Below are 25,543 nucleotides of genomic sequence, written 5' to 3' on the forward strand. Positions count from 1 at the left end.
GAAATCATGAATGAATGGATATAATTCATCAGAAATATTTACTGTAACCCTCTGGTGGCCATATAGCTGTTTTAAAATTAATTTAAAAAAATTTTCATAAAATGCATGTTAATAACTGGATAATAAAACACAAACGATGCTCTCTTTAAGATAGATTGATGTCTAAATGTATAACCTATTTTCCATAGATTATAAATTTAGACATTTAGGTCATCAAATGAATCAAGAAACTGTTCATCTTCTTCTTTTATCTAGATGTACACATGGTAAACAGCGCCCCTTTGTGACATTTCCAGTTCGCTGCTGGTGAAAAGAAAAACAAGAGGCAAGCAGCTCTTTTTAAAAAGATTATATATTACAGAAACACGAATTTTAAAAAAATTACTTACACACATTATAAAATAATACTTTTTTCTTTTTTCAGCACCATATTTTTTATGTCGAAATGTTCGTCTTCAACACAAGAAAAACAAACAAATAGTTGAGGTCGGTCATTCTCTCTGGAGAAAGTCAAGAGCAGATTTTTTTATTTTTAGGTTTTGGCCATCCAGCCCCGTTTCCCTGCGATATTTAAAAAAAAAAAAAAAAAAGAAAGACAAAAAGAAATAAACAATTAAATCACGATGTTGTATGTGATATCACCCCGTCGCCACGTGACATTAAATCTTATTTTAATCGGTGGCTTGACAGTTTTCTTCTCCCTCTCACAGACTCTCTCCTGCCCGCTATGGTCTAAGAATTTGGGTAATAAAAGAATCAGTGAAGCTGGATGATCATTCTGTGTCTGGTAAATTTTCCAGCCCAGTGAAACAAAAAAAAAAAAAAACATAAAAAAACAAAAAACTGAGCTTAAAACCAAAACACTACAAGTCAAACAAAAAAAGTGACAGAACTGGAGAGTCACCATTTAATTGTTACAGTGGAAGCAAAATTTAACAGCACAGTACAGTTGATGAAAACACTAAAAAAAGGGATATTACAATAAAATATGGCCACAGATTCTTTGGTTGTACAAAAGGAGATTGGACAGGGCGTGAACAGAAGCACCATAAACTCAGGCTGGAAGTGAGTTGAACACCTTCATCACCTGTTTCACTTTACTTTCAAGTGACGGCTACAGGAAATAAATACAAATGACATATACCACATTTGACTGGAATATTTGGTGGTAGTTGTTTTTTAATCTCAAAGCACCCTGTTTGTTTTAAATAAATACAATAGAATATCACTATTTCTGTACAAATGGAATGTAATGCACATTTTCCCCCAGTAAAAAAAAAAAAAAGAAAAGAAAAGCTTCATGAAAATTGTAAAAGAGACTAAAAGAAAATCAGATGGAGGATTTAAAACCTTTATGCTTTGGTATAATTAGCACCTTGCCACACAGTTTCTTTCAATAAAGCATGCATTTTATTCACTGCTGCAAAGAAAAGGAGGAACGCATATACATATTTAAACCCTGATGATGTTCTGTGCTTGGATGAGAACTTAAAAAATAGTTTATGGATGGAAAAAAAAAAAAAACGATTCAAACACCCAGAAAGTGACTAGCAAATACTGGACTGGTGCGTGGCATTGTGATTTACAAGGATCAGCCCCTTCAGGTACTAGAATCATGCAGCACAACAGCATCTGGTTCAGCGTAGTTCACAAAAAGAATGGCTTTTGGATTCACCGGTGGAGATATTTACACAGCAGGTTTGGTCCGATGTTAACAAATGAACAGGTCAGGGTTTCTGCGGCTGTCGAGGCTGCTTCACACCGGACTCCAGCACAACACCAGAGAGGTTTTCATCATCAGTTTCATCTGTGAATCACAGCTTTTAATGGTTTATTTAACTGCACCGTGGTCATGAAGGCAATATGACAAATAGTAGAAAACTTAAACAAAACAAACAAACAAAAAAAATCAATCTCTAAAGCAGGACTCAGCTGTAATATCTGGCCTTCCCCTGTGGTACTCTGGGTGTAAACTGGTGGCTTTAATTCTTTGGTTCCTTTAGGGGGAAAAAAATAACAGGAGCTAAAGGGTTACTCTGTGTTTACAATGTGAGCAACACGACCGACAAGTCACTGGAGGGTCATTCATTTCTTACAAAGCAGGACAACGTGCAAATCTGCTGTTACAAGATGGACGTCGTGACCGTTGATCATTAACTTCACATCAGATATGAGTGTTTGCAGCGTCCCGATTTAATGAACAGACTCTAAATGACAAAAGATGTAAACATTTCTCGGCTTTGTTTTTATCGCAGAGCCGAAAACAATACGGATGCAGACGACTACATGGGAGCGTCTGCACCTCTTGTCAACTGGAGTGACCGTCCATGTTGCGTGCAGTGTAAACTCGGGGATAAAGGAGAGTGAATCATGTCAGAATGAGATGGTTTTTTTTTCATGAGGAGGGGGGGAGGTAGAGCAGGTGAGTGAGTGGAAAAAACAGAGACAGCGGGGAGGAGATGAGGGTGAGAGGGGGATCTGAGACGGGGGCTTCAGGCCTCAAGTTGCCGGCTCTCTTTCTTAGGCCGACGCTTTTCGCTGGTTAAAGAAAAACACTGTTTCATTCGGAAGAACACCCTCTCCTGGTTCTGACTTCCTTTTCTCGCGGTTGTTCGCCCAGTCGATGCTCTCCTCTCTGCAGGTTCTTCTGAATTTCTCTCCTCTTTACTTTTTTCAACGTCCGTTATTTGTCGGGGGGGGATGTTGCTTTCCCCAGGCACGTACGTGAGTGTGAGTGCGTGTTTGTCTCACAACACCATCTGCATGTGTGGAAGTGTGTGTGCGGGTATGTGTGTGTGTCTTTTTAATATCATTTACAAGTTAATTTACAAATGATTGGGCTTGTGTGTTTATTACATATAAGTGTGTCTCTAAGTGCATATGTGTGCGTGTGAGTGTTTGCATGTGTTGTTCTCTGCATAGTGTGTCTGTGTATTGTGTTGTGTTTTTAGCCTTGGAAACAGACAGGTCCCACTTCAAAACCAAACTGCTGGTTGCTCTCCCCAAAGTCTGACACCTTGATATCCAGCAGAGGAAGATGCTCCACCTGTGGCGTGTTGATCTCCAGGACAGTCCTGTCAAAGCCCTTACGATACTGCGGAGACACAGAGACCAACACAAACATGAGTTACACACAAAAAAAACACAACTGGGAAGTAATGTTGACATGTTTAAGCTCTATGTCAGGGGTGTCAGACTAATTTTAGGTCAGGGGACACATACAACCCAATATGATCTCAAGTGGACCAAACCAGTGAAATAATGGGCATTAAAACCTATAAATAATAATCCAAAATTTTCTCTTTGTTTTAGTTTGAAGAACGTCAAATTACCTGAGCAACCATGTACACTGAAAAAAAAATCCAAATCATTTCCACTCAAAATATCTCATCTCACTTAAAATATGACATAATCACCTAAAGAGTAAGAGTAAGCTTTTTTTTTTTTTTTTTGCTTAATTCAAGATTTTTTTTTCTTAATTGAAGTGAAAAAAATCTGCCAATGGAATAAGTGAAAACTATCTTGGTAAGATTTCTTGAAATAAGATTTTCAAAATCTATTGTCTACAAATAAGTTCTTATATCTCACTGAAAAGTTTCTCTTTAGGTGATTATGTCTTATTTTAAGTGTGATGAGATATTTTGACTGGAAATGAGCAAAATGCACTTGGTAAGATTTAGATTTTTTTCAGTGTACAATACTGCAAAAAATGCCCAGCTAGAAATAAGCCTAAAATTCCTAAATCTGGTCAAATTGGCTTATGTTAAGCAAAAAACAAACAATAAAGTCTATCATCTAAAAAACCATAATGTGCCTTAAAATTAGACAAAAAATGCTAGAAATTTAGCAAACAGTGCTTAGTACAAGAAAAAAAATCACTTTGATATTAGCTGGAAAATCTTATTAAGAAAAAGTTAGATATATTTTTTTAAAATAATATTTTTTATGTAAAAATTTCTTGGCAAGCTTTTATCTCTATTTAGATGAAAAATAAGACAAATGTTCTAGAAATAAGGCTTTTTTCACTTTCTTACAAATCATTTTTTGCAGGGATCTGAAGAAAAATAAGTGGAATTTCAACAATATTATATCTTGGCTTCTCATTAACACAACTTACAGATCACGGTGGATCTACAAATGCACAAAACATTTAGTATCATGCAGAATACTGCTAAAATTTATCTAAATTTTCTTTAGAAATTTCAGGTTCATATTTAATCAAGTTATTCACATTTTATTGTGAGAGGATAGTTTGTAAAAGATTGAAACCAATGAATGTGTTCACAAATTTATGATATGAAATTACAACTAAATGAATCAAACACACACACACAATGTATTAAAAACATAAACCTTGGTTCAGACTTTTGAATGTGAAAAGGCCCATGAGTCTTTTACTATAGCTGATAAAACAACACTGGGCTTTTAGACTTAGCCTATACTATAACACAGTTGAACATGATGTGTAATGACAGATTTTATTTTTTATTTTTTTTAAATCTGTGTGAATAGAAGATAAACTGTAAACACTGACATACAGTTGAAGATGCAGAGTGTGACTACATGTGTGTAAACTCACAGAGCAGCCGTCGACCAGGGCTTTAATGTAAGGGTTGGTCTCGTAGCTCAGCTCCTCCTCGTTGGCACCCTGGAAGTGCAGCGCCCTGCCGTGGTTGTTCTTCTCATTTCGGTTGGCCCAGGCCACTGACCGGTGGCAGTGGTAGGTGAGGTTCTGCCGGGCCTGGACGCTCAACAGACGTAGGAAGCCCAGTTGGACGACGCCCACGGGCGCACCGTTAGAGTCCACGTAGGAGAACTGGGAGGCAGAGGAGGAGATGGTAGGCAGGGTAGGAAACAGGGAACATGGTGAATGAGGTGACAGTGACGGACAGAGGTCTGGGGGGTGGGGGGGGTATGGGGTGTTCAGGGGCTTACCTTGCTGCCGGTGGCAAACCGACTGTACCAGGATCCTGGAGTCTCTTTGTCCCATGAGCTCATCTTCACCTGCCATCAGAATCATACACATGAGATATTACATTTATATAGAATAGAATAGAATAGAATAGAATAGAATAGAATAGCCTTTATTATCATTATGTGTGCAATAAAATTAGTAGTGCTTCTCCAGTCAGTGCAACTATATGAATAACATAACCAATGCGTCAGAAAGAAAGAAAAGAGTGAATAGAAAATTACAAAACTAAAATGTAAAATAGAATATAAATTTTCCCAAAAGTACAATAAGAATAGAACTAAAAGTAGAATAAAATAAAAATAGACATAAAATATGAATAGACACAATATTAACAGTGTGTATGTCTATGAAAGTCTATAAAAATAGTTAATTTATATTTTAATAAATATTGCATTGTTATTGCAAGAACAGAGTATTTTGCACAAACTGCAGTGGATTGTTGCATAACTTATTGCACATAATTCACATTAAAAGAGTTATTGCACATTATTGGAAGCGACTGCATGAGGACACATTGGGGGAAGTGATTGTACAGGTTTAACAGAATGACTTCAGTTTGGCACAATAAAGAAATACTAGTGTCAAACAATTCTATTATTCCAGGATCTCTTTACTTTTATTCCCTCCAACATGCAGGATTATGCAAAGCACAAGGACAAAGGAAGACACTAATTTTTTTATTTTTTTTAACTAATGTGATACTTGTTTTTAACACTCCTGTCACTAACCGTATGTTTTGTTCCACACCTTTCCACTTGTTAATGTACAGAAGATAACACTTCACATGATGTTAGGGTTGTTTTGGTGATGGGACTGACCGTTTCGATGCCCTTGCTGGGATACAGACATGTCTCTGCTCCGTTGGTGAAGTTACAGAAGACCTTGAAGGAGTCTCTGGAGCAGCCCTGGTTGGGGTCGATCCAGTACTCTCCTGCAGGGGGAGACAGAGACATGCAAAATAAAGGGACACTGAAAATAAATGGAAGCGTTGTACGTTACAGTCCTACAGTGTCTTTCACACCATATCATCAGAAAACTTGTAATGAGAATTATCTTTACACTCAGGTCAGGACTGGATATCGTCAAGATATTTTCGATGCTGATATCTGGGTTTCAATACTGGTACATAAATGATCTTTTTCTGATTTCAATTCACATTTTAACAGAAAGAAAACTACACAAGTTGGCATCAGGGGAGTTTTACACATACACTAAGAGCAGTTTTACAGCATAAGAATATAAACCTACAGTTCTGTGCAAAAGTCTTATTCCACCTTTATCTGTTGTTTTCACAGTGTTGAAATGAGCATCATATTTATTTCTTTTTTTTCTGTCTTCACGTACAACAAGAAAATACAGGAAATATGTGCACAGCCTTAAAAAACACAAAAAACTGAAGTAAATGTGTTGTAAAGGTTAAAGTCATTATTGAGTGTGACCTCTGACCCCATGACAAGAAGCCACACAAACAAATAGAAACATCGGACATGTGTTGAATGAAGCCTGGTATAAAACATCAGAAAATTTATGCAATAAAGATAAAGAAACAACTTTTGTTTGATCCTCATGTACATTAATCTGGTGTCCCGAGTACAATAACCCATTGATGTATATATTTTATATACCTGACAGTACTTAGAGTTATTTATTTTTTAAACTATTTTATTTTACTATATTACTGATACTAGCACAAATGACTGAAATTACTAACTATTCTATTCTATTCTATTCTATTCTATTCTATTCTATTCTATTCTATTCTATTCTATTCTATTCTATTCTATTCGGTTCTGTTCTGTTCATGTTCTACGCTGTTCTGTCAGATATTACAGCTGATGCAGTGCATGTGCTGTGTTCTTACCGTCTTTGAGCTCTGGCTGGCTGAGGTGCAGGTCTTGGCAGGTGCGGGCGGGGCTGTCCTGTGTGCCCAGTGGGAAACGCATGGTCTCGATCTCCTGTCGAAGTGAGTTTAGAGAGCCGAAGATCTCCTCCATGCCCTCACTGCCCATCAGGAACTCAGTGCCAGTGGCGTCAGAAGCAGGCATGTCGGGGTCGGATTCGGGGAGCAGCTGGCTGGCGTCGATGGAGCGCTTGGACTTGGGACTCCTCTGGATGGGCAGGGGCTGGATGACCTCACCTGGTGGGCCCTGAGGAGCAGGTTCACATCCAAATCAGTACACTCACAATCAACTAGCAGTCCTGAAGCATTCACAGAGACACATGGGAGACTTACAGGAGGTCCAGGGGGTCCTTGAACACCTTTCTCTCCCTTTGGACCAGCTCCTCCCTAAACACAGCAGTGAGATGATTTAAGAAGAGTCTGAACAAAGAAAGGGCATTTTTTAAGAATGACTGAAGGAAAAACACTCTGAAGGTTTACTCACAGTAGCACCTTTAGCTCCCTTGATACCTTGAGGACCCTGTGAAGACATAACATGTTAGTTTAATCACAATAAAAGTAAAAGTTACTCATACATTACCTGAGTATTTAATTCTTATGCGGCTTTTTACTTCTGCACCGCTACATCTCAGAGAGAAATATTGTACTTTTTACTCCAGTATATTTGTCTGAAAGCTTTAGTTACTTCCCAGATAACAATTTTTCTCTTTCCTGTGAAAACCAGGTGTCTCCAGATGTGTTAGTTTTTAACGTTTGTGATGAAATGACTTGTTGGAAACAGGCCTGTAGGTGGTTCTCAGAATACAGCAACACTAAAGACATATGATGATCTTATAGGATATGACGAATAGCTATTGATTTAACTACCAACAGTTTATAAACTCAATCAAATCAGCTCAACTTTAACCCTTACTTGGACCTAAAAACCACTGATGACCAACAGCATTTACTGATCTAAAATGTTAAATAACTGTTGATCCACTTATCCTCATCTTTTCTTCAACATCAGATATGACCTATTTTGATGTTCAGAAGCACCAGAGGGAACGTAAAAACACCGTTGTCTTCTGCAACACTGATTCACCAGTAAAACCCATTTGGTTTGATAAATGACAGTGGGTGTAGATGATTGTTTTTATGTTCAGGTAATGACATATTTTGCTGAAAAAGTCACTTTTCCTTCAGTTTTCTCTGTTTCGATATAAAAACCTTCAAATTTACTCTGACTTTTTATCAATATCTATATGATCGATAACTTAAATACAGTAAAATGCTTTGGGATGTCAGCATAAAAATAGCTGTTGGGTTAAACATGTACAGCAGGAAAATGCAACATACTCGCTAATGTAGCAGTGCATTATGATGATAAAACTTTAACACTTGAGTAAAAGCTCTGAATATGTCTTCTACCACTACCATCCCTATTATTTTATCTCTTGCATTTATTAAAAAATGTGATAAAGTAGTTAAGAAACTCACAGGCAGACCAGGAGGACCAGCTGGACCAATGGGCCCGGTGCCTCCAGGCATTCCCTGTTAAAAACATGCAAAAAACATGAGCATAGTCACGTCTTATATTTGAAATAAATGCACTTAATGAACGATCCCTCTCCTTCAGACTGACATTCTCTCCCTTGGGTCCAGAGGTTCCGTGAGGCCCAGGCAGACCACGGTCTCCCTTCTCTCCCTGCTCTCCGGGGGGTCCAATGAGACCGATGAGACCGGGGTGTCCCTTCTCTCCCTTTGCACCAGGATCTCCACGAAGACCGGGCAAACCGGTGGGTCCCTGCAGGTGGACAAAGAGAGGAAGACGAGGAAAAAGGAAGATGGAGAGAAGAGAAGAGAAGAGAAGAGAAGAGAAGAGAAGAGAAGAGAAGAGAAGAGAAGAGAAGAGAAGAGAAGAGAAGAGAAGAGAAGAGAAGAGAAGAGAAGAGAAGAGAAGAGGTTTGAGGGATGGGAAATGAAAAATTGAGAATTGTAGGACTTTGAACAAATCAACCTTAATGTTAATTTTTACTGAATTTAATGAATCTGAAAGTGAAAAGAACTCGATATGTGAGAACACAGGTACTGTTTTCTTACAAGAGGTCCAGGGGGTCCTTTCTGTCCAGCTGGTCCAGGAGATCCCTGCTCACCCTGAAACACAGCAAGAAACACATTAAGCAGGTTGTGTTCATCCAATACGACATACAGCAAACATATTTCAGAATCAGAATCAGAACACTTTATTAATGTCAGGGGAAATTGTTGTGTGTTGTAGTTGCTCTGTCCGTGCAAGTATAATAAAACGTAGCAGGAAAGAAGTGATCAATGCAGAAAAAAAACCTAAAAAAAAAAATATATATATATCTGTGTGTGTGAGAGAGTGTGTGTAAAGCTCCAAATATACACACACTCACATATATAGCTCCAAATTTACATACTAAAATGCTCTATTGCAACACAACCAAAACATTTATAGTCATATTGCCAGCTAAATAATTTGCTTTGTAAACATATGGCATAAAAGTTAATCTTACTGACCACTGATCCTGGGAGTCCTCTGAGACCTTCTGTTCCTGGTTTTCCTGGTGGACCCTGGGGACCGACGGGGCCAGTCTTTCCTGGGGGTCCGACAGCGCCTGGGTCTCCCTAAGATTGAATGAATACAAGAAAAACAACAGAACAGAATGAGGCATGGTTAGATAAAGATAAGGATCTGCTGATGTATTTAGATCAGTTTAGGTATCGGTGGATATATTTAATTGCTTGCCTTAACACCATCTACTGAGCCACAAAGAGTTTCAATCAATAAAAAATTTATAGAAACACAATAATGAAAATGTGCTAAAGCTCTGGTCTCACCTTGGTTCCCTTCTCTCCCTGACGACCCTCTGGTCCTCTTGTTCCAGCAGGACCCTGTTAAAGAAAACACATACAACAGTGCATTAATAAAAAGCATTTTCTAATTCTTTGAATGCAATTTATCAAAGGTAAAACAGATAATTAGTAGAATTATCTTTGACTTGTATTATCTGCTTTATATCATTGCTTTCATTCACTTAGCAGACTCTTAGCATCTGTTTCCTCTGCCATTACTGTTACTGCTGTTACACCACCAAAGTTTCTGTCTTAAGATAAGATAAGATAAGATAAGACAAGATAAGATAGACTTTATTGATCCCACCGTGGGGAAATTTTTCAGTTGAAAGCAGCAAATACAAAAATCAAGTGCATCACTGTACAATATAGTTATTAGCCAGTGAAATGAAGCAAAGAGGCAGAACAGACACATGATAAAGAAGTTAATTCATGATGCTGAGGTGACCTTTTGGCACCAGGGGCTAACCAGATGAAGTTAGCGTTCTTACCCTCTTTCCAGGGGGGCCGGGGGGTCCATTCTCACCAGGGGGTCCAGGAGAGCCCTGCAACCAGAGTCACAGGAGTCAGAGAAGATTCAGAGGATTTATCGACACTGGTTTCTGTGTCTGTGCCCTTATTCTTTTGACTTACAGATTCTCCAGGTTCACCATCCTCTCCTCTCTCTCCCTTGGCGCCATCTTGTCCCTGAAGGTGAAGCAGAACAGGTTGAGGAGCTTATCTTTCACTTTTCCAAAAGTGCAAAAAAAAGAAGATATTTTGTGCTTGTTTGACTGAAATGACAGGTTCCCTGAAGCCAGTGATGATGTTTATCCACACAGAGTAATGTACGATATGATACTATGATATCTTGATACACTGGCCATAATCACGATGATATCATGATAAAATAAGACTGTGATCTGTGTGCAGTCATTTCATTTGGAGTTGCCAAATAGTGCCTCTTTTACACACAAACACAACACAATCTACATGACCATATTAGCTACTGGTTTTGATTAAAACTGCTATATGGCACCAATGTGTTGATGATACAAGAAGAATAAATACAATATTGTCCAGTATTTTGAGGTAAAATTTGAGATGAAACAATATACAAAGGTCTTATCTTCATGCTTCTTTAAAACACACACTTACTACATCCTCCATGTCCACTTGTTGTAATAAAAATATCAATATTTTGGACCAAGATATTGATAATTTAATGCATGAGGAAAATAACAGGAGGACATATTAATCAATATTGCATTCTATTCTCATATGACATTTTTTCCCCTATCCTTATGCTTGTCTATTCTTAAAAGAAGATACTCACTCTTGGTCCAACCTCACCAGGGGGACCAGGATCACCAGGGAAACCAACGGGACCCTAAAAATGAAAATCAAAACACCACTCAGAGGGCAGAGGTCACATTATCACCTAATGTAGCGTCATTAAAACTGAGCAGAGCTGAAGTCACTGATCTGAGCATCAGTGGGTTTTTGTGTCTTTGGTGACATACAGGGTTTCCTTTAGGTCCATCGTCTCCAGGTCGTCCACGTCCTCCAGGAGGTCCAGCGGTTCCAGGTTGTCCAGCTTCTCCCTTTTCTCCACGCTCTCCTCGAGGTCCCTGTCAACACAAGCACAACCTTTTTACCGACAACATTTGTTATTAACTAACATCAGTCTCCTGATGTCACATGGTCTCAGGACCAGATGTTCAGTCACTCACCTTCTTTCCTGGTTCTCCTACAATTCCAGGTGGACCAGCCTCACCAGGTTCTCCCTGTTGAACAAAGGGTTGACCTTTTAGTTCTCAGTAAAAGCTGAAAAGAGATTAATTCAGTTTTTATTTAGTTTTAACACTGATAAAATGCAGCAGAAGTCATTGCACCTTCTCTCCGAGAGGTCCAGGATTACCCAAACCACCAGGAGGACCTTGAGGACCCTGAAAAATAAACACAAAGAATAAGACTTTTCTTCAGAAAGTTTACTTCAAGATTTGTAGCATTTAGTAAGTAGTTACATAAGAATTATACAGCGACCTTTAAGTAAATTAATTATTTTATGGAGGGTCAAAGGTGTGATTTTACAAATAAAGACTTTGAAGATACGTACGTCAGCACCATTGGGTCCAGCAGGGCCACGGGGTCCTGGAGGGCCTGGAGGACCCTAGAAGCACAAAGAAACTCACAGTTTTATTATTATCTAAGATTTCATTGTCAGAAAGAAAGTCATTGAACTGATAATTAACTTATTTGTGTGTTTCTGAAACTCACCAGAGGTCCAACATCTCCAGTCTCTCCCTTCTCACCTGGTGGACCTGGCAATCCCTGTTGGACAGAAGTTAAAGAAACAGAGTGGTTTAGTGTCTCTGCACAAAACCTGTGGCTCCAGAGAGATGGTAAAGACTTCAACAAATCTGTCACTGAAATCAGAAATGAGTCTATGTTGGGCTTGTACCTGCAGACCGATGGGTCCTGGGGCTCCGGGGAATCCTCTGGTTCCTTCATCACCTTTAGCTCCAAAATGTCCCTGTGGACCCCTTGGTCCGAGTTCTCCATCAGCACCCTGCACCACAGAAGAAGAAAATTAGAAATAAAGACCTGGAAACAGTCATATCTACTCGAGATGCTGATGGACATTTCATGAGGTAATGATACGACAGGTTTCATGCATATATCTGTATAATTACATTTCTAATCTAATTGCCATTTCCTATAATTTTAAAAAACATAAAAAAATGATGTGTTTTATGTCCTGCATCAAACAATAATCTGAAAGAGTAGCGGTGACGCCAACCAAGCAATCTTCAGAACCTCAACAAACTATATCCATGTAACTGCTCAGCCATGCCATCAGTACAAGAAGTTCATACTTACAGCAGGACCAGGCTGACCAACAGGACCCATTGGACCAGGTGGACCAGGAGGACCCTATTAACAAACCACAAATATGTATAAATACAATGGCCAAGAGAGACATCATGACAATTTATATTTGTATGAATTTTATGTCTGACAATTTCCAAACATAACTGTTTCACTTACATGTTCTCCTTTACCTCCTTTGGCACCCTTCTGACCAGGTTCTCCAACCTCACCCTGAAAACAGAAAAAAATCCATCATGTTATAAAAAAGACTTTAGAACAAGGCTCTTCTGCAAATGATCCTGACTGCTGGAAAGACACTGCTCAAGTGGACTGGGATAAAGACTTGAAGTTACTGGCCTTGTCTCCGTCCTCTCCAGGTATTCCAGGTGATCCAGCAGGGCCAGGCAGACCCACAGGACCCTGCACGCCATCCCGACCAGCTGGGCCAATTGGACCTTTCTCACCCTGAGCAGATGAAAAAGAGGAGAATCAATTTGATATAGTTATGTTTTTATGACTGAGTTCAGCACTTTGTTTCAGCTGAGGTTGTTCTTAAAGTTTTTATAAATAAAGTTCAGATGTTTTTCCATCATTTTTTGTTCTGAATATCAAAGAAAATTCACGATTGCACACTGGATAATGATTTTCAGATACTCACAGGTACTCCCTTCTCTCCAGCGGGTCCAGGAGGTCCTTGAGGTCCTGGTCTTCCAGGAGGTCCAACAGGTCCAGCAGTACCAGCTGATCCCCTCTCACCAGGAGACCCCTAGTAAGAAAAAAATTCATGAGTACTGTACAATGACTACAATGACCACAGCACATAAGACACATTTAGAAGTGAAAATAATATAATTGTGTCAGTATTGTTGTATAAGTAGTTGAGTATTAGTTTATTTTATCAAACTTTAAGTGAGTTTTAAAACGTACAGCAGGTCCAGGAGGTCCAGCAGGTCCTTCACTTCCCTTCAGTCCTCCACCGCCCTGGAAGCAAAAAAGAACAAAAGTGTCACAATTTTTCACCCAAACATGAACCAAAATGAAACCAAAACATTGACCCATCAGTCAACTTACTGCCTTTGATTAAATGTAAAAACCTGTCAGCTGGTAATACTTGTCCATACTCACAGGAGTTCCAGGAAGTCCTCTCTCTCCAGGGAAACCTCTCAGTCCTGGAGGGCCATCTTTACCAGGGCCTCCAGGGGGACCAGGATCTCCTTTGGTTCCTTCCTTTCCTGAGTTACCAGGAAGTCCCTGCTCTCCAGGTGGACCTGGGGGTCCGGGGTGGCCACGCTCACCCATGGGGCCAGTCTCTCCTGATGGACCCTGAGTAGATGGAACAGGAGAAAGGAGGGAGGGAAAGATGAAGGAATAAGATGCAAAAAGATAAAGAGCAAAGAACAGAGAAATGTTGAGTTGTGATGAAAGCTGATTAGATTTCCATTCTACTGCGTACTGGTGAGGAGGTAATTCTGCTGAGTGATGAAGAAACTCACCTGAGGTCCAACGACTCCAGGAGGCCCAGGTGGACCCATCTTGCCTTGGAAACCCTGTCAGCAATTAAGGAAATGGATTTAATCTGCAAAACTAGTGTCTTCCAACTGTACAGATGCATAATAATGTTTGCAATCCACGTCTCAGTCATTAGATGAACCAAGAACTTTTCACTTAAAATTTCTGCAGCAGAAATCAGGAAGGTCTTCCAATAAACAGACCAAGTCATAGACTCATAAAGATGGAGGATGTAAAACCATTTCATGTTTTTATGGCAAAGTGAAGCAGAAATATCATGGTCAGAGAATGACAAGTCATAAACTCTGATGTGTCTGCCAGCGATTGGTCATTATATCTCTCAATCAGCAATTATCTAAAGTCTGAAAATAAGACCCAGGTCTTCTGTCCTTTCCCAGCACTTGAACTAAAATATCATTGATGTCAGGTGGAAACCTCGTAAGTCCACTTTTGGTCGTTTTTTTTGTCAAAAAGTGATTCTATTGGTCAGTCCTCACGTTGGCCTGACAGTCTGAGAAATATTTAACTAATGGAAAGTGTTTAAAATGGCTTGTGACTACATCTCTTGAGTCCATTCATTCATTCATTTATTCATCATCTGAATCAGCTTTATCCTCACTAGGGTTGCTGGAGCCTATCCCAGCTACTTATGGGCGAAGGCAGGGTACACCCTGAACGAGTCGCCAGTTTATCACAGGGCTGACACAGAGACACCATTTATTCATTTAGAAAATACAGTCACAGAAAAAATTATTAGACCATCAAAAGTCATCAAAAACAATAGTTAAGCAATTAAGTACTAACTCCTGTGTGTATCATGTGACTAAAACAGGCAGAAAAGAAAACATGGAATGCCTAAAAGCACTGTTTTTGTCAGTACAATGCCATAGATATTGATGTAAGAACTGAAGTGATTTTGATTATTATCAAGAAAACCATGGAAAATGGAGAGATATCAGCTCTGAAATTAAACTCTTATGAGCTATTTTTGTTGTTATCATTATATTTGTCCAAACAAATGTACCTTTAGATGTACCAGCCATTAAAATGAACAAGAAATTGAAGAAAACAAGGGTGGTCTAATAATTTTTTTCCATGACTGTATATTGTTTTCCCAGATTCCTGAAAAATATCTGTTTTGGACAGCGACAGCGACGATATATCTGGTTATTATGGAGGTTTTGACCAGTGATACAAATAACAGAGCCTAAGCTTTCACTTCTACCATTAAACCAAAAAAATCCTAAACAAACTGCCAATTCTGAACTGACATTTCAATAGAAAGTATTTTATGACAACTAAAATGTCCACTTCGATCCAGACTCCATCTGTTATTCATACTGTGTAACATGTCAAAGCCTCTGTAGATGCAAGGCACACGAGTTCTCCAGCATCTGGAGGATGTGAATTGTTCACCGATTACATAACCAGCAAATAGTGCAGACTGAGGTAGAGCCTGCTACCACATGTGATGAATTCATCCCACATTTGACGAGAAGCAATAAATACACAGCAGTGATTTCAAAATCAACTAAACAAGGTAAAAAATAAAACTAAAAACACGACAGACACTAACTTATCACTTCAGTTTTTGAGAAAACGTCCTAAAAAATGTCATAGTAATCCCTTAAACCTGCAAAATGAAACAATTAAAAGAAGAGTAAATAAAAATCAAACGTACAACTTCTCCTCTCTGTCCGGGGTGTCCAGGCAGTCCATCCTTTCCTGGGGGTCCCTGTGTGGTAACATCAGTTCACCGTCACATTTCAGTCATTTTCACACTTTTACTGACACTTTTAATACTCTACTACAAAGTTTGATAATGTTATTAAAACATGTCCCTTACAGGAGGTCCCTTTGGCCCAGGGAATCCGTTGGCTCCCTGAGGCCCAGGCAATCCCTGTCAAAACAAAAACAGAGATATGATAAGAATAACTGATCACTAATACAGGATTAGTCATTATCTTAGAAGGATTAGCTGTTTGGCACTGCTGTTTGAGTTTTCCTGTGATAAAAATTAAATCCTCACCCTCTCTCCGGGAGGACCAGGAGGGCCATCACTTCCTGAAGTTCCCTGTATGAAAATAAAACACAATTTTAAAAAATGCTAAACATGAGTTATGATTCCATAATATAGTTTTGATTAACATTATAAACTTTTAATTAATGTAGGAAAGAAATGGGCTGCCTTGTGATATATAATTTTTCATCTAAATACAATACAATAATAACGATCTCAGAGGTGTTTTGGGTTCCACAACATGCAAAGAATACTGATACTAACGTAATGATACAAGCAGTGACAGAATGATTATCATCAGTCATCATCATTGCATTTACATCGCACTTTTGCCTCCAGATAAATCTACTGTCCAGACAAACCTTTGCTCCTGGTTTTCCGGTAGCACCTCTCGGTCCTCTCTGCCCTCTGGGACCCTGACAGACCAAACAGAATTTTCATCAGTGGAAGTAAATTAACATTCTCCTGAAAGCAACTGTCTAGAAGAAATAGTGAAAGAGGGTGAATTAATGCATGAAGGACCAAACAGTACCGTTGGTCCTCTTTGTCCTCTTGGTCCTGCTTTGCCGGTAAGACCCTGAAAAAAATTAAACAAAAATGGTTGCAGACATTAGTTTGATGTAATTCTAATTTAACTGATCCATCTGCCTGATCTATGAGTTAGTGAATCAAATGTCAACTTATGTTACTCCCCAGTCATTTACAGCCTTACAGTGAATCACGATGCAAAGTCAGACAAAAGTTGTCAACGTACCCTTGTTCCCTTCTCGCCATTAGAGCCAGGGAATCCTGGGAATCCAAGAGATCCCTAAAATTACAAAATAACAATCAACATCAGCACTGTTTACTGTTTTTCAGAGATGATACTGCAGTGTGTTTGTGTTTCTCTTACCTTGGGTCCTAGTCTTCCAGGATATCCGGGAAGTCCAGGTACACCAAGTTTACCCTGAAATCATTAATTGACACATTTAATCTGTATATATTAAACTGGGACCATGTCATCAGATGTTAAATGGGATGTTTCACTTTGAAACAACAGCAGAAAAGATCGTGGTGTGTTGAAAATCAGAGGAAAAAAAAGAAATTAGATAATTTGCTAAATGTTTTGCAGGGGGACATATTCAATGTCAGTCAGCAAATAGGGCAATAAAAATATAATACACTTTAGAATGAAAAATCAATGTTCTCGTCTCATCATCAACTTACATGATACACCATTTTCATGTATGTACTTATACAACCACCAGAGGGCGGCAGAATGATATTTTCTGGACTCATTTGTTGTCAAAGGAAATTTTAATCTTAATTTTTTGACAATGACCAGTATTAAGTAAAGAAAATTAGTGCAATATTGAAAATAACACATTGAAGAATTGATAATTTTATATGATCAGCAGTTCAGATGCCACTGGGAGTATCTTCATCTTTTTGTTTTATGATATCAGATAAAGAATTTTGTCTTGACTGAACAGGTTTTACCTTCTCTCCGACAAGTCCAATTGGTCCAATTTCACCAGGAGGTCCAACACGACCCTTTGGACCCTCTGGACCGTCTTCACCCCTTGGTCCTGGTACTCCAACCTCACCCTATCAGTGGGAGAGCAGACATAATAAAGATAAATACAATAAACAAACCATCAGGTATATTAATCGATCAACCAAAATCTTACCCTCTCTCCCTTGGCACCGAAATCTCCCTTAATTCCAGGGAAACCATCTTCTCCCTGTGAACAAAAAGCAAAATAAAAAGTCATTAATAACACCATTTACTGGATTTAGACCGACAACTTCTACATTTGTTGTTGTGCTTTGATTAAATGTTCTGTACATATTAACATGGTTGAACATTTAGATAAGAGAGTGTGTGAGAAGTTTATATTTACAAATATTAAACTGTAGTAAATCACTTACTTTCTCTCCCTTGTGGCCCTTCAATCCACGGATTCCTTGAGCACCCTGCAGTTAAAAATTAAATAATATGAACAATAACGCAATATTACTCCACACTTAATTAAAAGTTTACATTCAAGCAAAAAATAGTAAGAGACAGAAAATGCTGACCTTGATGCCACGAGGACCAGGATAACCGATAGCTCCCTGAGGACCATTAGGACCCTGGAGAAACAAAGAAAAACACAATATATTGTAATTTTTACAGGTGAAATTCATATTAAAGATGTAAGGTGATGTCATATCTAATGGATGCCCTCTGGGGACTAACACCCACCTGGTTTCCTTTGGTGCCAGCAGGCCCCTCCTTTCCTGGGTGACCCTGAGGGAAAAAGACAAGATGTTCAAGCCTCGAGAAGTACATTAGGATTTGGTAAATTCAGTTTATTTCAGCTGTGTGATAATAAACAGAGACCAACGTACAGGAGGACCATCAGCTCCAGGCATTCCTGGCAAACCTGGTTTTCCTGTGGGACCCTGGAAAAGAGGAGAAGATTGTCATGAACTGAAGTGACAAATTAAAAGTAAATATGTTGTGTTTAATGCTGGTACAAATGCTTAACTTATGGCTTCCAGTTAGTGGTTACATGATATATGATATGCATCTTCATTGTTCTGGACTCCTAGTCTACTTCGGTGTCCTTTTTCTTGAATATATTTTCTTACTAATTTTATCTTTCTGAATCTCACTTTTCATACAGACTAACTGCACTTACTTTCTCTCCTGGGGGTCCAATGGCTCCCTGAGGTCCAGGCATTCCCTGTAAAAAAAACCCCCAAACACATAAGCCAAATGCTCACTGTATGGTTTGCATAAATACTCTCTGCATTACTGTTTATTGGAGAGGTCAACATCACAGGCATGTCCTCTCTCCTCTGAACCAGGTCTCCTCTCTCTCACCTGAGTTCCTGGGGTTCCCTGCTGACCTGGAGGTCCTGGCTCTCCTTGAGGACCCTGAGAAACAGAAAATTAAGAAGTGATAACCAACAAAAATGAACAGGACAAGGACATTTTATAATGACTTTTGTGATATTTAACTGTGGCTTAAATATCAACCAATGAAGTGACACTAACCAAGTTTCCTTTGGGACCCTGGTTCCCATCATTTCCTCGAACACCCTAAAAATAAGAGATGACGAAATTAAAAACTTGACTTACACAAGAATTAAAAACTAATACGAACACATCAAATATTGTTGCATGTCATAGTAATGTTTTTCCAGTAGCTAATAATACAAAGAAGAAGACTGATGTGATTTTTTTTTTATTGTAATAGGTGCTGAAATAGTGAGTGCTTCATGCTTTTGACTGCAAAATATTGCTTTTGGTGTGTGCACTATTTTGCAGACATAGGCAGAGTATTAAACATTCCTCTAAATGCTCCAATGCCACACAACTATATTACATTTAACCATCATGTGTCTGAAATGGACATTTGTAACTCGTGTGCCTAAATCCTGCATAACTCAGTGTACCAGTACTGTCCTGACTTAGCTGTAGGATCATAACATGTCCATTTTAAGCTTCCTGGACATTCCCGTGTTTATGTCAGGTCACAGTGTGTTGCTTCAGAAGTTGTTGTGGGCGTTCAGTGGCAACAGTGGCATAAAACAATACTGCTAAAATAAAAAATAAGAGCAACACATTGTGGCTTAGAATTGTTTTACTCACAGGAGGTCCAGGGATTCCAGGAGGACCTTTGGGTCCGAGCAAACCACGAGGTCCCTAGAGACAAAGACACACAATCACACACAAGAACACACAGGTGGAGACGCACATATGAACCCAGACAGACCAACAGACACGCACATGCAAACCACTATGAGTTAGTAAACAGGACATGATCAAAGAAGAAAATAAAAAGGAAACAGTGTAGTTTTAGGTATTTAGGAGTAACATGAGCACTAACATGAGACAGACAAACCAACTTGAGCATTAAGTTATGAACTGATTATTATCATTATCTGCACTGGACGCTGGTTTGGTTTTATTTTTAGATATCATGTATAATAGGCCAGGTTCATAAATACCATGGGTAACCCCCACTCAAATAAAATACAGGAAAGATGAATGTCAAAAGTTCCAAAAATTCTGGAAGGACATTATAAAATGCTTGTCAGAAACTTTCAGCACCACTGTCCCCTTTAATGCCAAATTGCGTGTTCTTGGAATAGATTCAAAATAATTTCTATGTACACCGAAACATTCTGTATTGTTGGACGTTAGACTTGTTGAGGCCAGGAGTGCCAATTGCACTCTGTTGGAAGAAGATGGACGCTCCTACATTAACAATGTGGCTGAAGGAACTTTCTGGCTGTATTGTACTCGAAAGACTATTGTTAAGGGTGAAAAGAAAGACTTTTACAAACTCTGGGAACCATATATGAATATCATAACTGATGGAAACATGCAATCTATTAGATTTTTGAGGATGATGATGATTATGATTTAAATGTATTATCATTATTATCATTTATTTATTTAACTATAATTTTATTATTGATGGTGTTTGTGTTGTCACTGTTATGGAAGAACGTCCTAATTTATCGTTCAGTTAAATATGTGTGTGTATACGTGTATATAAGTCTCATGTGTTTGTATAATGTTAAAAAAGTAAAATGTCATTACATATGTTATACAAAAAAAAGTTGGAAAAATGTAATATTAGCTTTGTTGCTATGGAAACACTCACTGGTTCACCTGGGAGACCCCTGGGTCCAACTTCTCCATCGTCTCCCTGGAAACAGACACAAAATGATGAGGATGGGATGATACTGATTGATGGTGGACAGAGTGACACGGCGACAGATGTTTTGTGCAGCGTCTGAATTAGAAAGTGACATTTTGTACATCCTCTTACCCTCTCTCCATCCTCTCCTTGAGGTCCAGACGGTCCCATTGGACCTGTGTCACCCTGGGAAGGCAAGGACAGAACTCAGAATTAGGTATGAGTAAAATGATTTTCAAGTTTTTAAGTGATGCTATCAATACCATATGTAATTACTATCAATAAAATAACAGCAATAATAACTGTTTTGTGATCTGTGGCATTAAACTGTCAAACACAGAACATTAAGTTGGTGTTTTGTTGTTTGTTTCACTGTTGACTCACCCTGTGTCCTTTGTCACCAGGCAAACCAGGAAGACCATCAAAACCACGATCACCCTGAGACAGAAATGCAGTTCATTATTCTTATTGGCCATTCCCAACAGGAAATACTAACTTATATAACACTGGCATTTTATTTTATGTACCTACTGCCATCATCTATTATTGGACTTTGAAAATGCCCAGGGACACATTCAACAACAAACAAAATTTCACAAGCGAGTAGAGCTTATTTTGATGACATTAATAGAATAAAGACCTTGGATCCAGGCTCTCCAGGCATTCCCCGAGCACCATCAGCTCCAGCACGACCCTGTCAGAACACAAGGAGTAAAACAATAAATCAGGAAAATCTACTGTAAATCAACCATGCAAATGTTTTATCTTTGACAGGATCTGTTTGGCTTGGATGGAGTGAATAAAAATGGAGAAAACAATGTGTGCTTTGGCATCATCATCATCTGTTTAGACTGAAATGTTCTTTTGAGAATGTATTAAACTGGCTGAAATAGTTAACATCCTCATAAAAAAGAGGGCAAATGTCTTTTATACTCACTCTTCTTCCTGCTTTGCCTGGAGGTCCCATCAAACCCTGGGATCCCCTGGGGCCCTGGCAAATTAATCACATGATGTTAAATTTTTCTACCACAAATCTGCACTGTGTATGTGAGGTCATCTGCAACATAACACTGAACAATCATAAGGTCAGTTCATTACATCAGTTCATCTGATATGAGGTCAGAGGTCATGTTTGGCACAGAAGGAAGGGATTTACCTGTGGACCAGGGTCTCCACTTTCTCCCTTCAGACCAGAGCTTCCTGGACTTCCCTGAAACAGAGGCAGTTGTCAGCAAAATCACCAAACTCATGTATCTTCTCAGGTCCCTGAATGATAATGTTACATAAAATAAAAAAGGATGATTCTATATATGATGTGTCAGTTAGAATCTTCACTGTACCTTTTATAAGACTAAATACATGTTAAGATTTAAGCATTTGTATAGAGTAGAAGACAGAAACATACCAGGGGTCCGGGTCGTCCTGTGAAACCCATTGGGCCAGGAGGTCCTTTCAGAGCCATCTAGAAACAAAACACCTCAACGTGAGTTATGGCGGAGTCACATGGCTGCTCGTAATGTCGTAAATCACCATGAGAACTCATTATAAATCTATGTCTCGTGTTTGTGTTACATCTTATGTTGACTGACCCGGGCCTGAGACAAGATGGCTGCTGCCTGTGCTTCCTGTGCAGAAACAACAGGACCCTTATCTCCTCCACTCTGACCAAAACGGAACTGGAAAAGGAAAAGAAGAAAGTTCTCAGTTTATGCAAAGAGAATATTACACCTATTAAATGTAGAAATAACTTATAATTGAACATTTAGTAATGCTTAATAACACACAACACAAACTTTACTATCATTCAATCGTAATTTTAATATAATATGTCACTACTATAATTAAGTAAATATTGATGAACAATTATTTGAGGAGGTAAAATAGACAAGTATATCAAAAAATGACTGTGAGTAGTGAAAATAACACCCAGATTATTGGATTTATACATTGTTGTGCAACTAATATTCACTCTTTGATAAGAAAAAACAGACTTTAGTCATAAGAATTAGTGAGTACATCATGAGTACTGCACCAGGGCTGTTACATCACACAGTTGCACATGACTTCTACCAATCTTAGCACAAGCATCACTGATATTTATGGCAATATCTGACAGTAGCCTCATAGAGATTCAAAGGGTCAGAGTATATGGATGACTTACAGGCAGCATGACAGAAGTTCCAGGAGGTCCAGGGACTCCGTCAGCTCCAGGTAGACCAGCTTTACCAGGTGGACCCTGCAGAACGAGGAGAAGGAGCGGTGAGCTGCCAGGTTAATGAAGGGTTGGAAACTCTTGCAGTGACTGAACATCTGTCAGAAATAAGTATGACTCACCCTCTCGCCGGGATCACCAACAGACCCAGGAGGTCCAGATGATCCTGGGGGACCAGTTGGACCCTGACATAGACAGATGAAGAGGTATTTAAGGTTTCTAATTAAAGACTGATCACCCTGAATATTTTCTATATCAGTATCAGGTGCATTTTGTTCACAGTGTCCTGTAAGGTAATCCCCATCCGATCACAATAATTAAGAAATCTATTTGTTTATGTTATGACCAACAGAGGCTATAGGTGTCTAGTTTACACAGGGAAGTGAATACAACATGAAATTGCATGAAGTATTAATATGATGTTTTAAATGAATACAAAATATACATACAGCAGGTCCCTCAGGTCCAGGTGGTCCTTCAATCAGCATACCCTTCAAAAAAAACATCAAAGAGCGTTTCTTTACAACAGACAGATTCTGGTGGTTATGCTAAAATAAAATCCACAGTATATAAACTATATAGACAAAAATATTGGGACACATTATGGCAACAGCTCATAAGATGTCCTGATCATGCTGATTTGAGATATAAACATCAATATTTCCATAACATTTAAAGGGAGATTTTTCTTTCTAAGTGAGACATGAAGAAAGTAGATGGTGAGTTGTGGTTGGAAAACATTATATACAGTCAGAGCATGAAAAATGCTTTAGAAATTTAGAGGTAGAACATTTAAAATCATAGTCATGGATAAAAAAAACAAAAGACAAAATCAATGTTGAGAAAAATTAAGTAAACACCATCTTTCAGGCATTTTGGAACAATTTAAACCAAACTAACCAATGCAATGCAATGATATTTATCACAATATAAAACTATATCAATATGTATGTTTTGTATCCGAGACCCCATGTTAGAAAAGAAACACCTGAATCTCAATACTTTTGTCCTTATAGTGGAAGTTCAAGTGGTGTATCAGCATAGAGTTACTGTCAATATGAGAATCACAGGTAAATGTTTCAGTTGGGTTGCTGATGCAAATCCCAGGCCCATCTGTCAATAAAGTGGAGGGAGAAACAGGAACTCACAGGCTCCAGGACAGCAGGTTCTCCTTTTTCTCCTTTCTGGCCTCTGACAGCAGCCTGAGGAAAACACACATGTAGCCAACAACACAATGCAGTCAGTATAGAGGTACTCAAACACACCCATCAAAAAGAAAATAAAAGACCAGTACTCACAGGATGCATGTGATCGACAACAGAGGTTTGTAAACTTACATTAAGATACCAATAGTATTTTTTCCACATCATATCAGAGGTATGCCCAGGTAGAAAACAGAACTGTAACACAGGAGCCTGTTCTACTCAGAATTCAAACTTTTGACCAGTACCAAAGGTTGAATGGGTCTTCAGCTTGTTGCTCCATTACACATTTTTACAGTACATTTGGGCATAGCAGTACTCAACTAAGCCATACACTGAAAAAACAGCATTCAGAAAGTTCAGCAAATGCTTTTGCCAGTCTTTCATATGCCTCTTTATGCAGTGTACATGACAGCTCAAGCTTTAATGTTTATCAGCTTCTTCTTTTGCTTCTTCCATGGAAATAGCTATTCACCTGCGGTCCAAGGTTTTTGACAATACTCTGCATGGAATAATTCTCATTTCAACCAGTGATGAGAGTCTAGGTCTTTGTCTTTTAAGTATCTGATATTCATTCAAATACATGTCCCTCTGTGATTGACTGAGCACACCTAGCATTAAATTCTGTAAATGGCCCTTGTGAATTCACTTGCATTACACTTAGGAGGGAACTAAAATAGATATTATCAACCAGATCAACAAATTAATTCTGTGAGAAGGGATATATCTAAATTAGCTGGTAATCATGAGATGTCTAAAGCATTTTTTTAATCATTAAGTCATCATTTATGTATTATGTGGATTGTTTCTTAACCACTAAAGGCAACAAAGGCATCTTTGTTTAATAACTTCTCAACCACCGATCCTATTAATACATGTAGATAATTCAAGTAAAATGCAGTTTCTCAGCTTTTCATTGTTATCAGTTATGAGCCATACGGACGTTTGGAGTCTCTGTAGTGAACATGGAAACACCATAATTCATTCCAGTTGGTGTAGACATTTGATTTAATGTTCAGTTAAATATAAAATATGTGACTTTTCACTGAAGAGTGTGAGTATTATGATAAATGGTGATAAATAACTGAGGAAAAATCCATTTGAAAGTTGTTCTAAGTACAGTTCTCGGTCTTAAAGGGTTAATAATGATAAGAGATGCAGTTGCTGCCAAAGTGGTAAAAACAAAAAACACATCAAAAAAATAAATGTCTCTAATGCAGCTGTCTTGAGTGGACAAACTCAGTCAAGTCACTTGGGAGGACATTGAAGACAATGTGACAAAGACTAGCATTCAGAGCTGGTTGAATCACTGGTTTCCACCTTTTTTTTTTTTT

At 38.5% G+C, this 25,543-nt stretch overlaps 1 protein-coding gene across 2 annotated transcripts in view; it reads right to left on the reverse strand.

Moving 5' to 3' along the window:
* Window positions 1-893: 893 nt before the first annotated feature.
* Window positions 894-25,543, reverse strand: part of col11a2 (collagen, type XI, alpha 2) — a 54,251-nt gene continuing 29,601 nt past the window's right edge. For both annotated transcript variants that reach the window (XM_030147481.1, XM_030147482.1), the window contains exons 10-66: window positions 24,156-24,209; window positions 23,457-23,498; window positions 23,130-23,192; window positions 22,957-23,031; window positions 22,385-22,471; window positions 22,201-22,257; window positions 21,952-22,005; window positions 21,733-21,786; window positions 21,436-21,489; window positions 21,180-21,233; window positions 20,928-20,981; window positions 20,760-20,804; window positions 19,739-19,792; window positions 19,142-19,186; window positions 18,968-19,021; window positions 18,783-18,827; window positions 18,490-18,543; window positions 18,344-18,388; window positions 18,178-18,231; window positions 18,028-18,072; window positions 17,787-17,840; window positions 17,596-17,703; window positions 17,009-17,062; window positions 16,871-16,924; window positions 16,649-16,693; window positions 16,479-16,532; window positions 16,126-16,170; window positions 15,943-15,996; window positions 15,778-15,831; window positions 14,081-14,134; window positions 13,713-13,910; window positions 13,515-13,568; window positions 13,246-13,353; window positions 12,945-13,052; window positions 12,765-12,818; window positions 12,597-12,650; window positions 12,178-12,285; window positions 11,994-12,047; window positions 11,833-11,886; window positions 11,609-11,662; window positions 11,447-11,500; window positions 11,237-11,344; window positions 11,050-11,103; window positions 10,368-10,421; window positions 10,226-10,279; window positions 9,720-9,773; window positions 9,399-9,506; window positions 8,958-9,011; window positions 8,500-8,661; window positions 8,355-8,408; window positions 7,360-7,395; window positions 7,209-7,262; window positions 6,837-7,122; window positions 5,794-5,906; window positions 4,936-5,004; window positions 4,580-4,816; window positions 894-3,094 (exon numbers count right to left, since the gene is read on the reverse strand). In XM_030147481.1, the coding sequence (XP_030003341.1) occupies window positions 2,948-3,094; window positions 4,580-4,816; window positions 4,936-5,004; window positions 5,794-5,906; window positions 6,837-7,122; window positions 7,209-7,262; window positions 7,360-7,395; window positions 8,355-8,408; window positions 8,500-8,661; window positions 8,958-9,011; window positions 9,399-9,506; window positions 9,720-9,773; window positions 10,226-10,279; window positions 10,368-10,421; window positions 11,050-11,103; window positions 11,237-11,344; window positions 11,447-11,500; window positions 11,609-11,662; window positions 11,833-11,886; window positions 11,994-12,047; window positions 12,178-12,285; window positions 12,597-12,650; window positions 12,765-12,818; window positions 12,945-13,052; window positions 13,246-13,353; window positions 13,515-13,568; window positions 13,713-13,910; window positions 14,081-14,134; window positions 15,778-15,831; window positions 15,943-15,996; window positions 16,126-16,170; window positions 16,479-16,532; window positions 16,649-16,693; window positions 16,871-16,924; window positions 17,009-17,062; window positions 17,596-17,703; window positions 17,787-17,840; window positions 18,028-18,072; window positions 18,178-18,231; window positions 18,344-18,388; window positions 18,490-18,543; window positions 18,783-18,827; window positions 18,968-19,021; window positions 19,142-19,186; window positions 19,739-19,792; window positions 20,760-20,804; window positions 20,928-20,981; window positions 21,180-21,233; window positions 21,436-21,489; window positions 21,733-21,786; window positions 21,952-22,005; window positions 22,201-22,257; window positions 22,385-22,471; window positions 22,957-23,031; window positions 23,130-23,192; window positions 23,457-23,498; window positions 24,156-24,209 (4,209 nt within the window). In that variant the 3' untranslated portion in view covers window positions 894-2,947. The remainder of the gene's footprint in view (window positions 3,095-4,579; window positions 4,817-4,935; window positions 5,005-5,793; window positions 5,907-6,836; window positions 7,123-7,208; window positions 7,263-7,359; window positions 7,396-8,354; window positions 8,409-8,499; window positions 8,662-8,957; window positions 9,012-9,398; window positions 9,507-9,719; window positions 9,774-10,225; window positions 10,280-10,367; window positions 10,422-11,049; window positions 11,104-11,236; window positions 11,345-11,446; window positions 11,501-11,608; window positions 11,663-11,832; window positions 11,887-11,993; window positions 12,048-12,177; window positions 12,286-12,596; window positions 12,651-12,764; window positions 12,819-12,944; window positions 13,053-13,245; window positions 13,354-13,514; window positions 13,569-13,712; window positions 13,911-14,080; window positions 14,135-15,777; window positions 15,832-15,942; window positions 15,997-16,125; window positions 16,171-16,478; window positions 16,533-16,648; window positions 16,694-16,870; window positions 16,925-17,008; window positions 17,063-17,595; window positions 17,704-17,786; window positions 17,841-18,027; window positions 18,073-18,177; window positions 18,232-18,343; window positions 18,389-18,489; window positions 18,544-18,782; window positions 18,828-18,967; window positions 19,022-19,141; window positions 19,187-19,738; window positions 19,793-20,759; window positions 20,805-20,927; window positions 20,982-21,179; window positions 21,234-21,435; window positions 21,490-21,732; window positions 21,787-21,951; window positions 22,006-22,200; window positions 22,258-22,384; window positions 22,472-22,956; window positions 23,032-23,129; window positions 23,193-23,456; window positions 23,499-24,155; window positions 24,210-25,543) is intronic.

This window comes from Sphaeramia orbicularis, chromosome 11 (genome assembly GCF_902148855.1).
Source record: "Sphaeramia orbicularis chromosome 11, fSphaOr1.1, whole genome shotgun sequence".
Lineage (NCBI taxonomy): Eukaryota > Metazoa > Chordata > Actinopteri > Kurtiformes > Apogonidae > Sphaeramia > Sphaeramia orbicularis.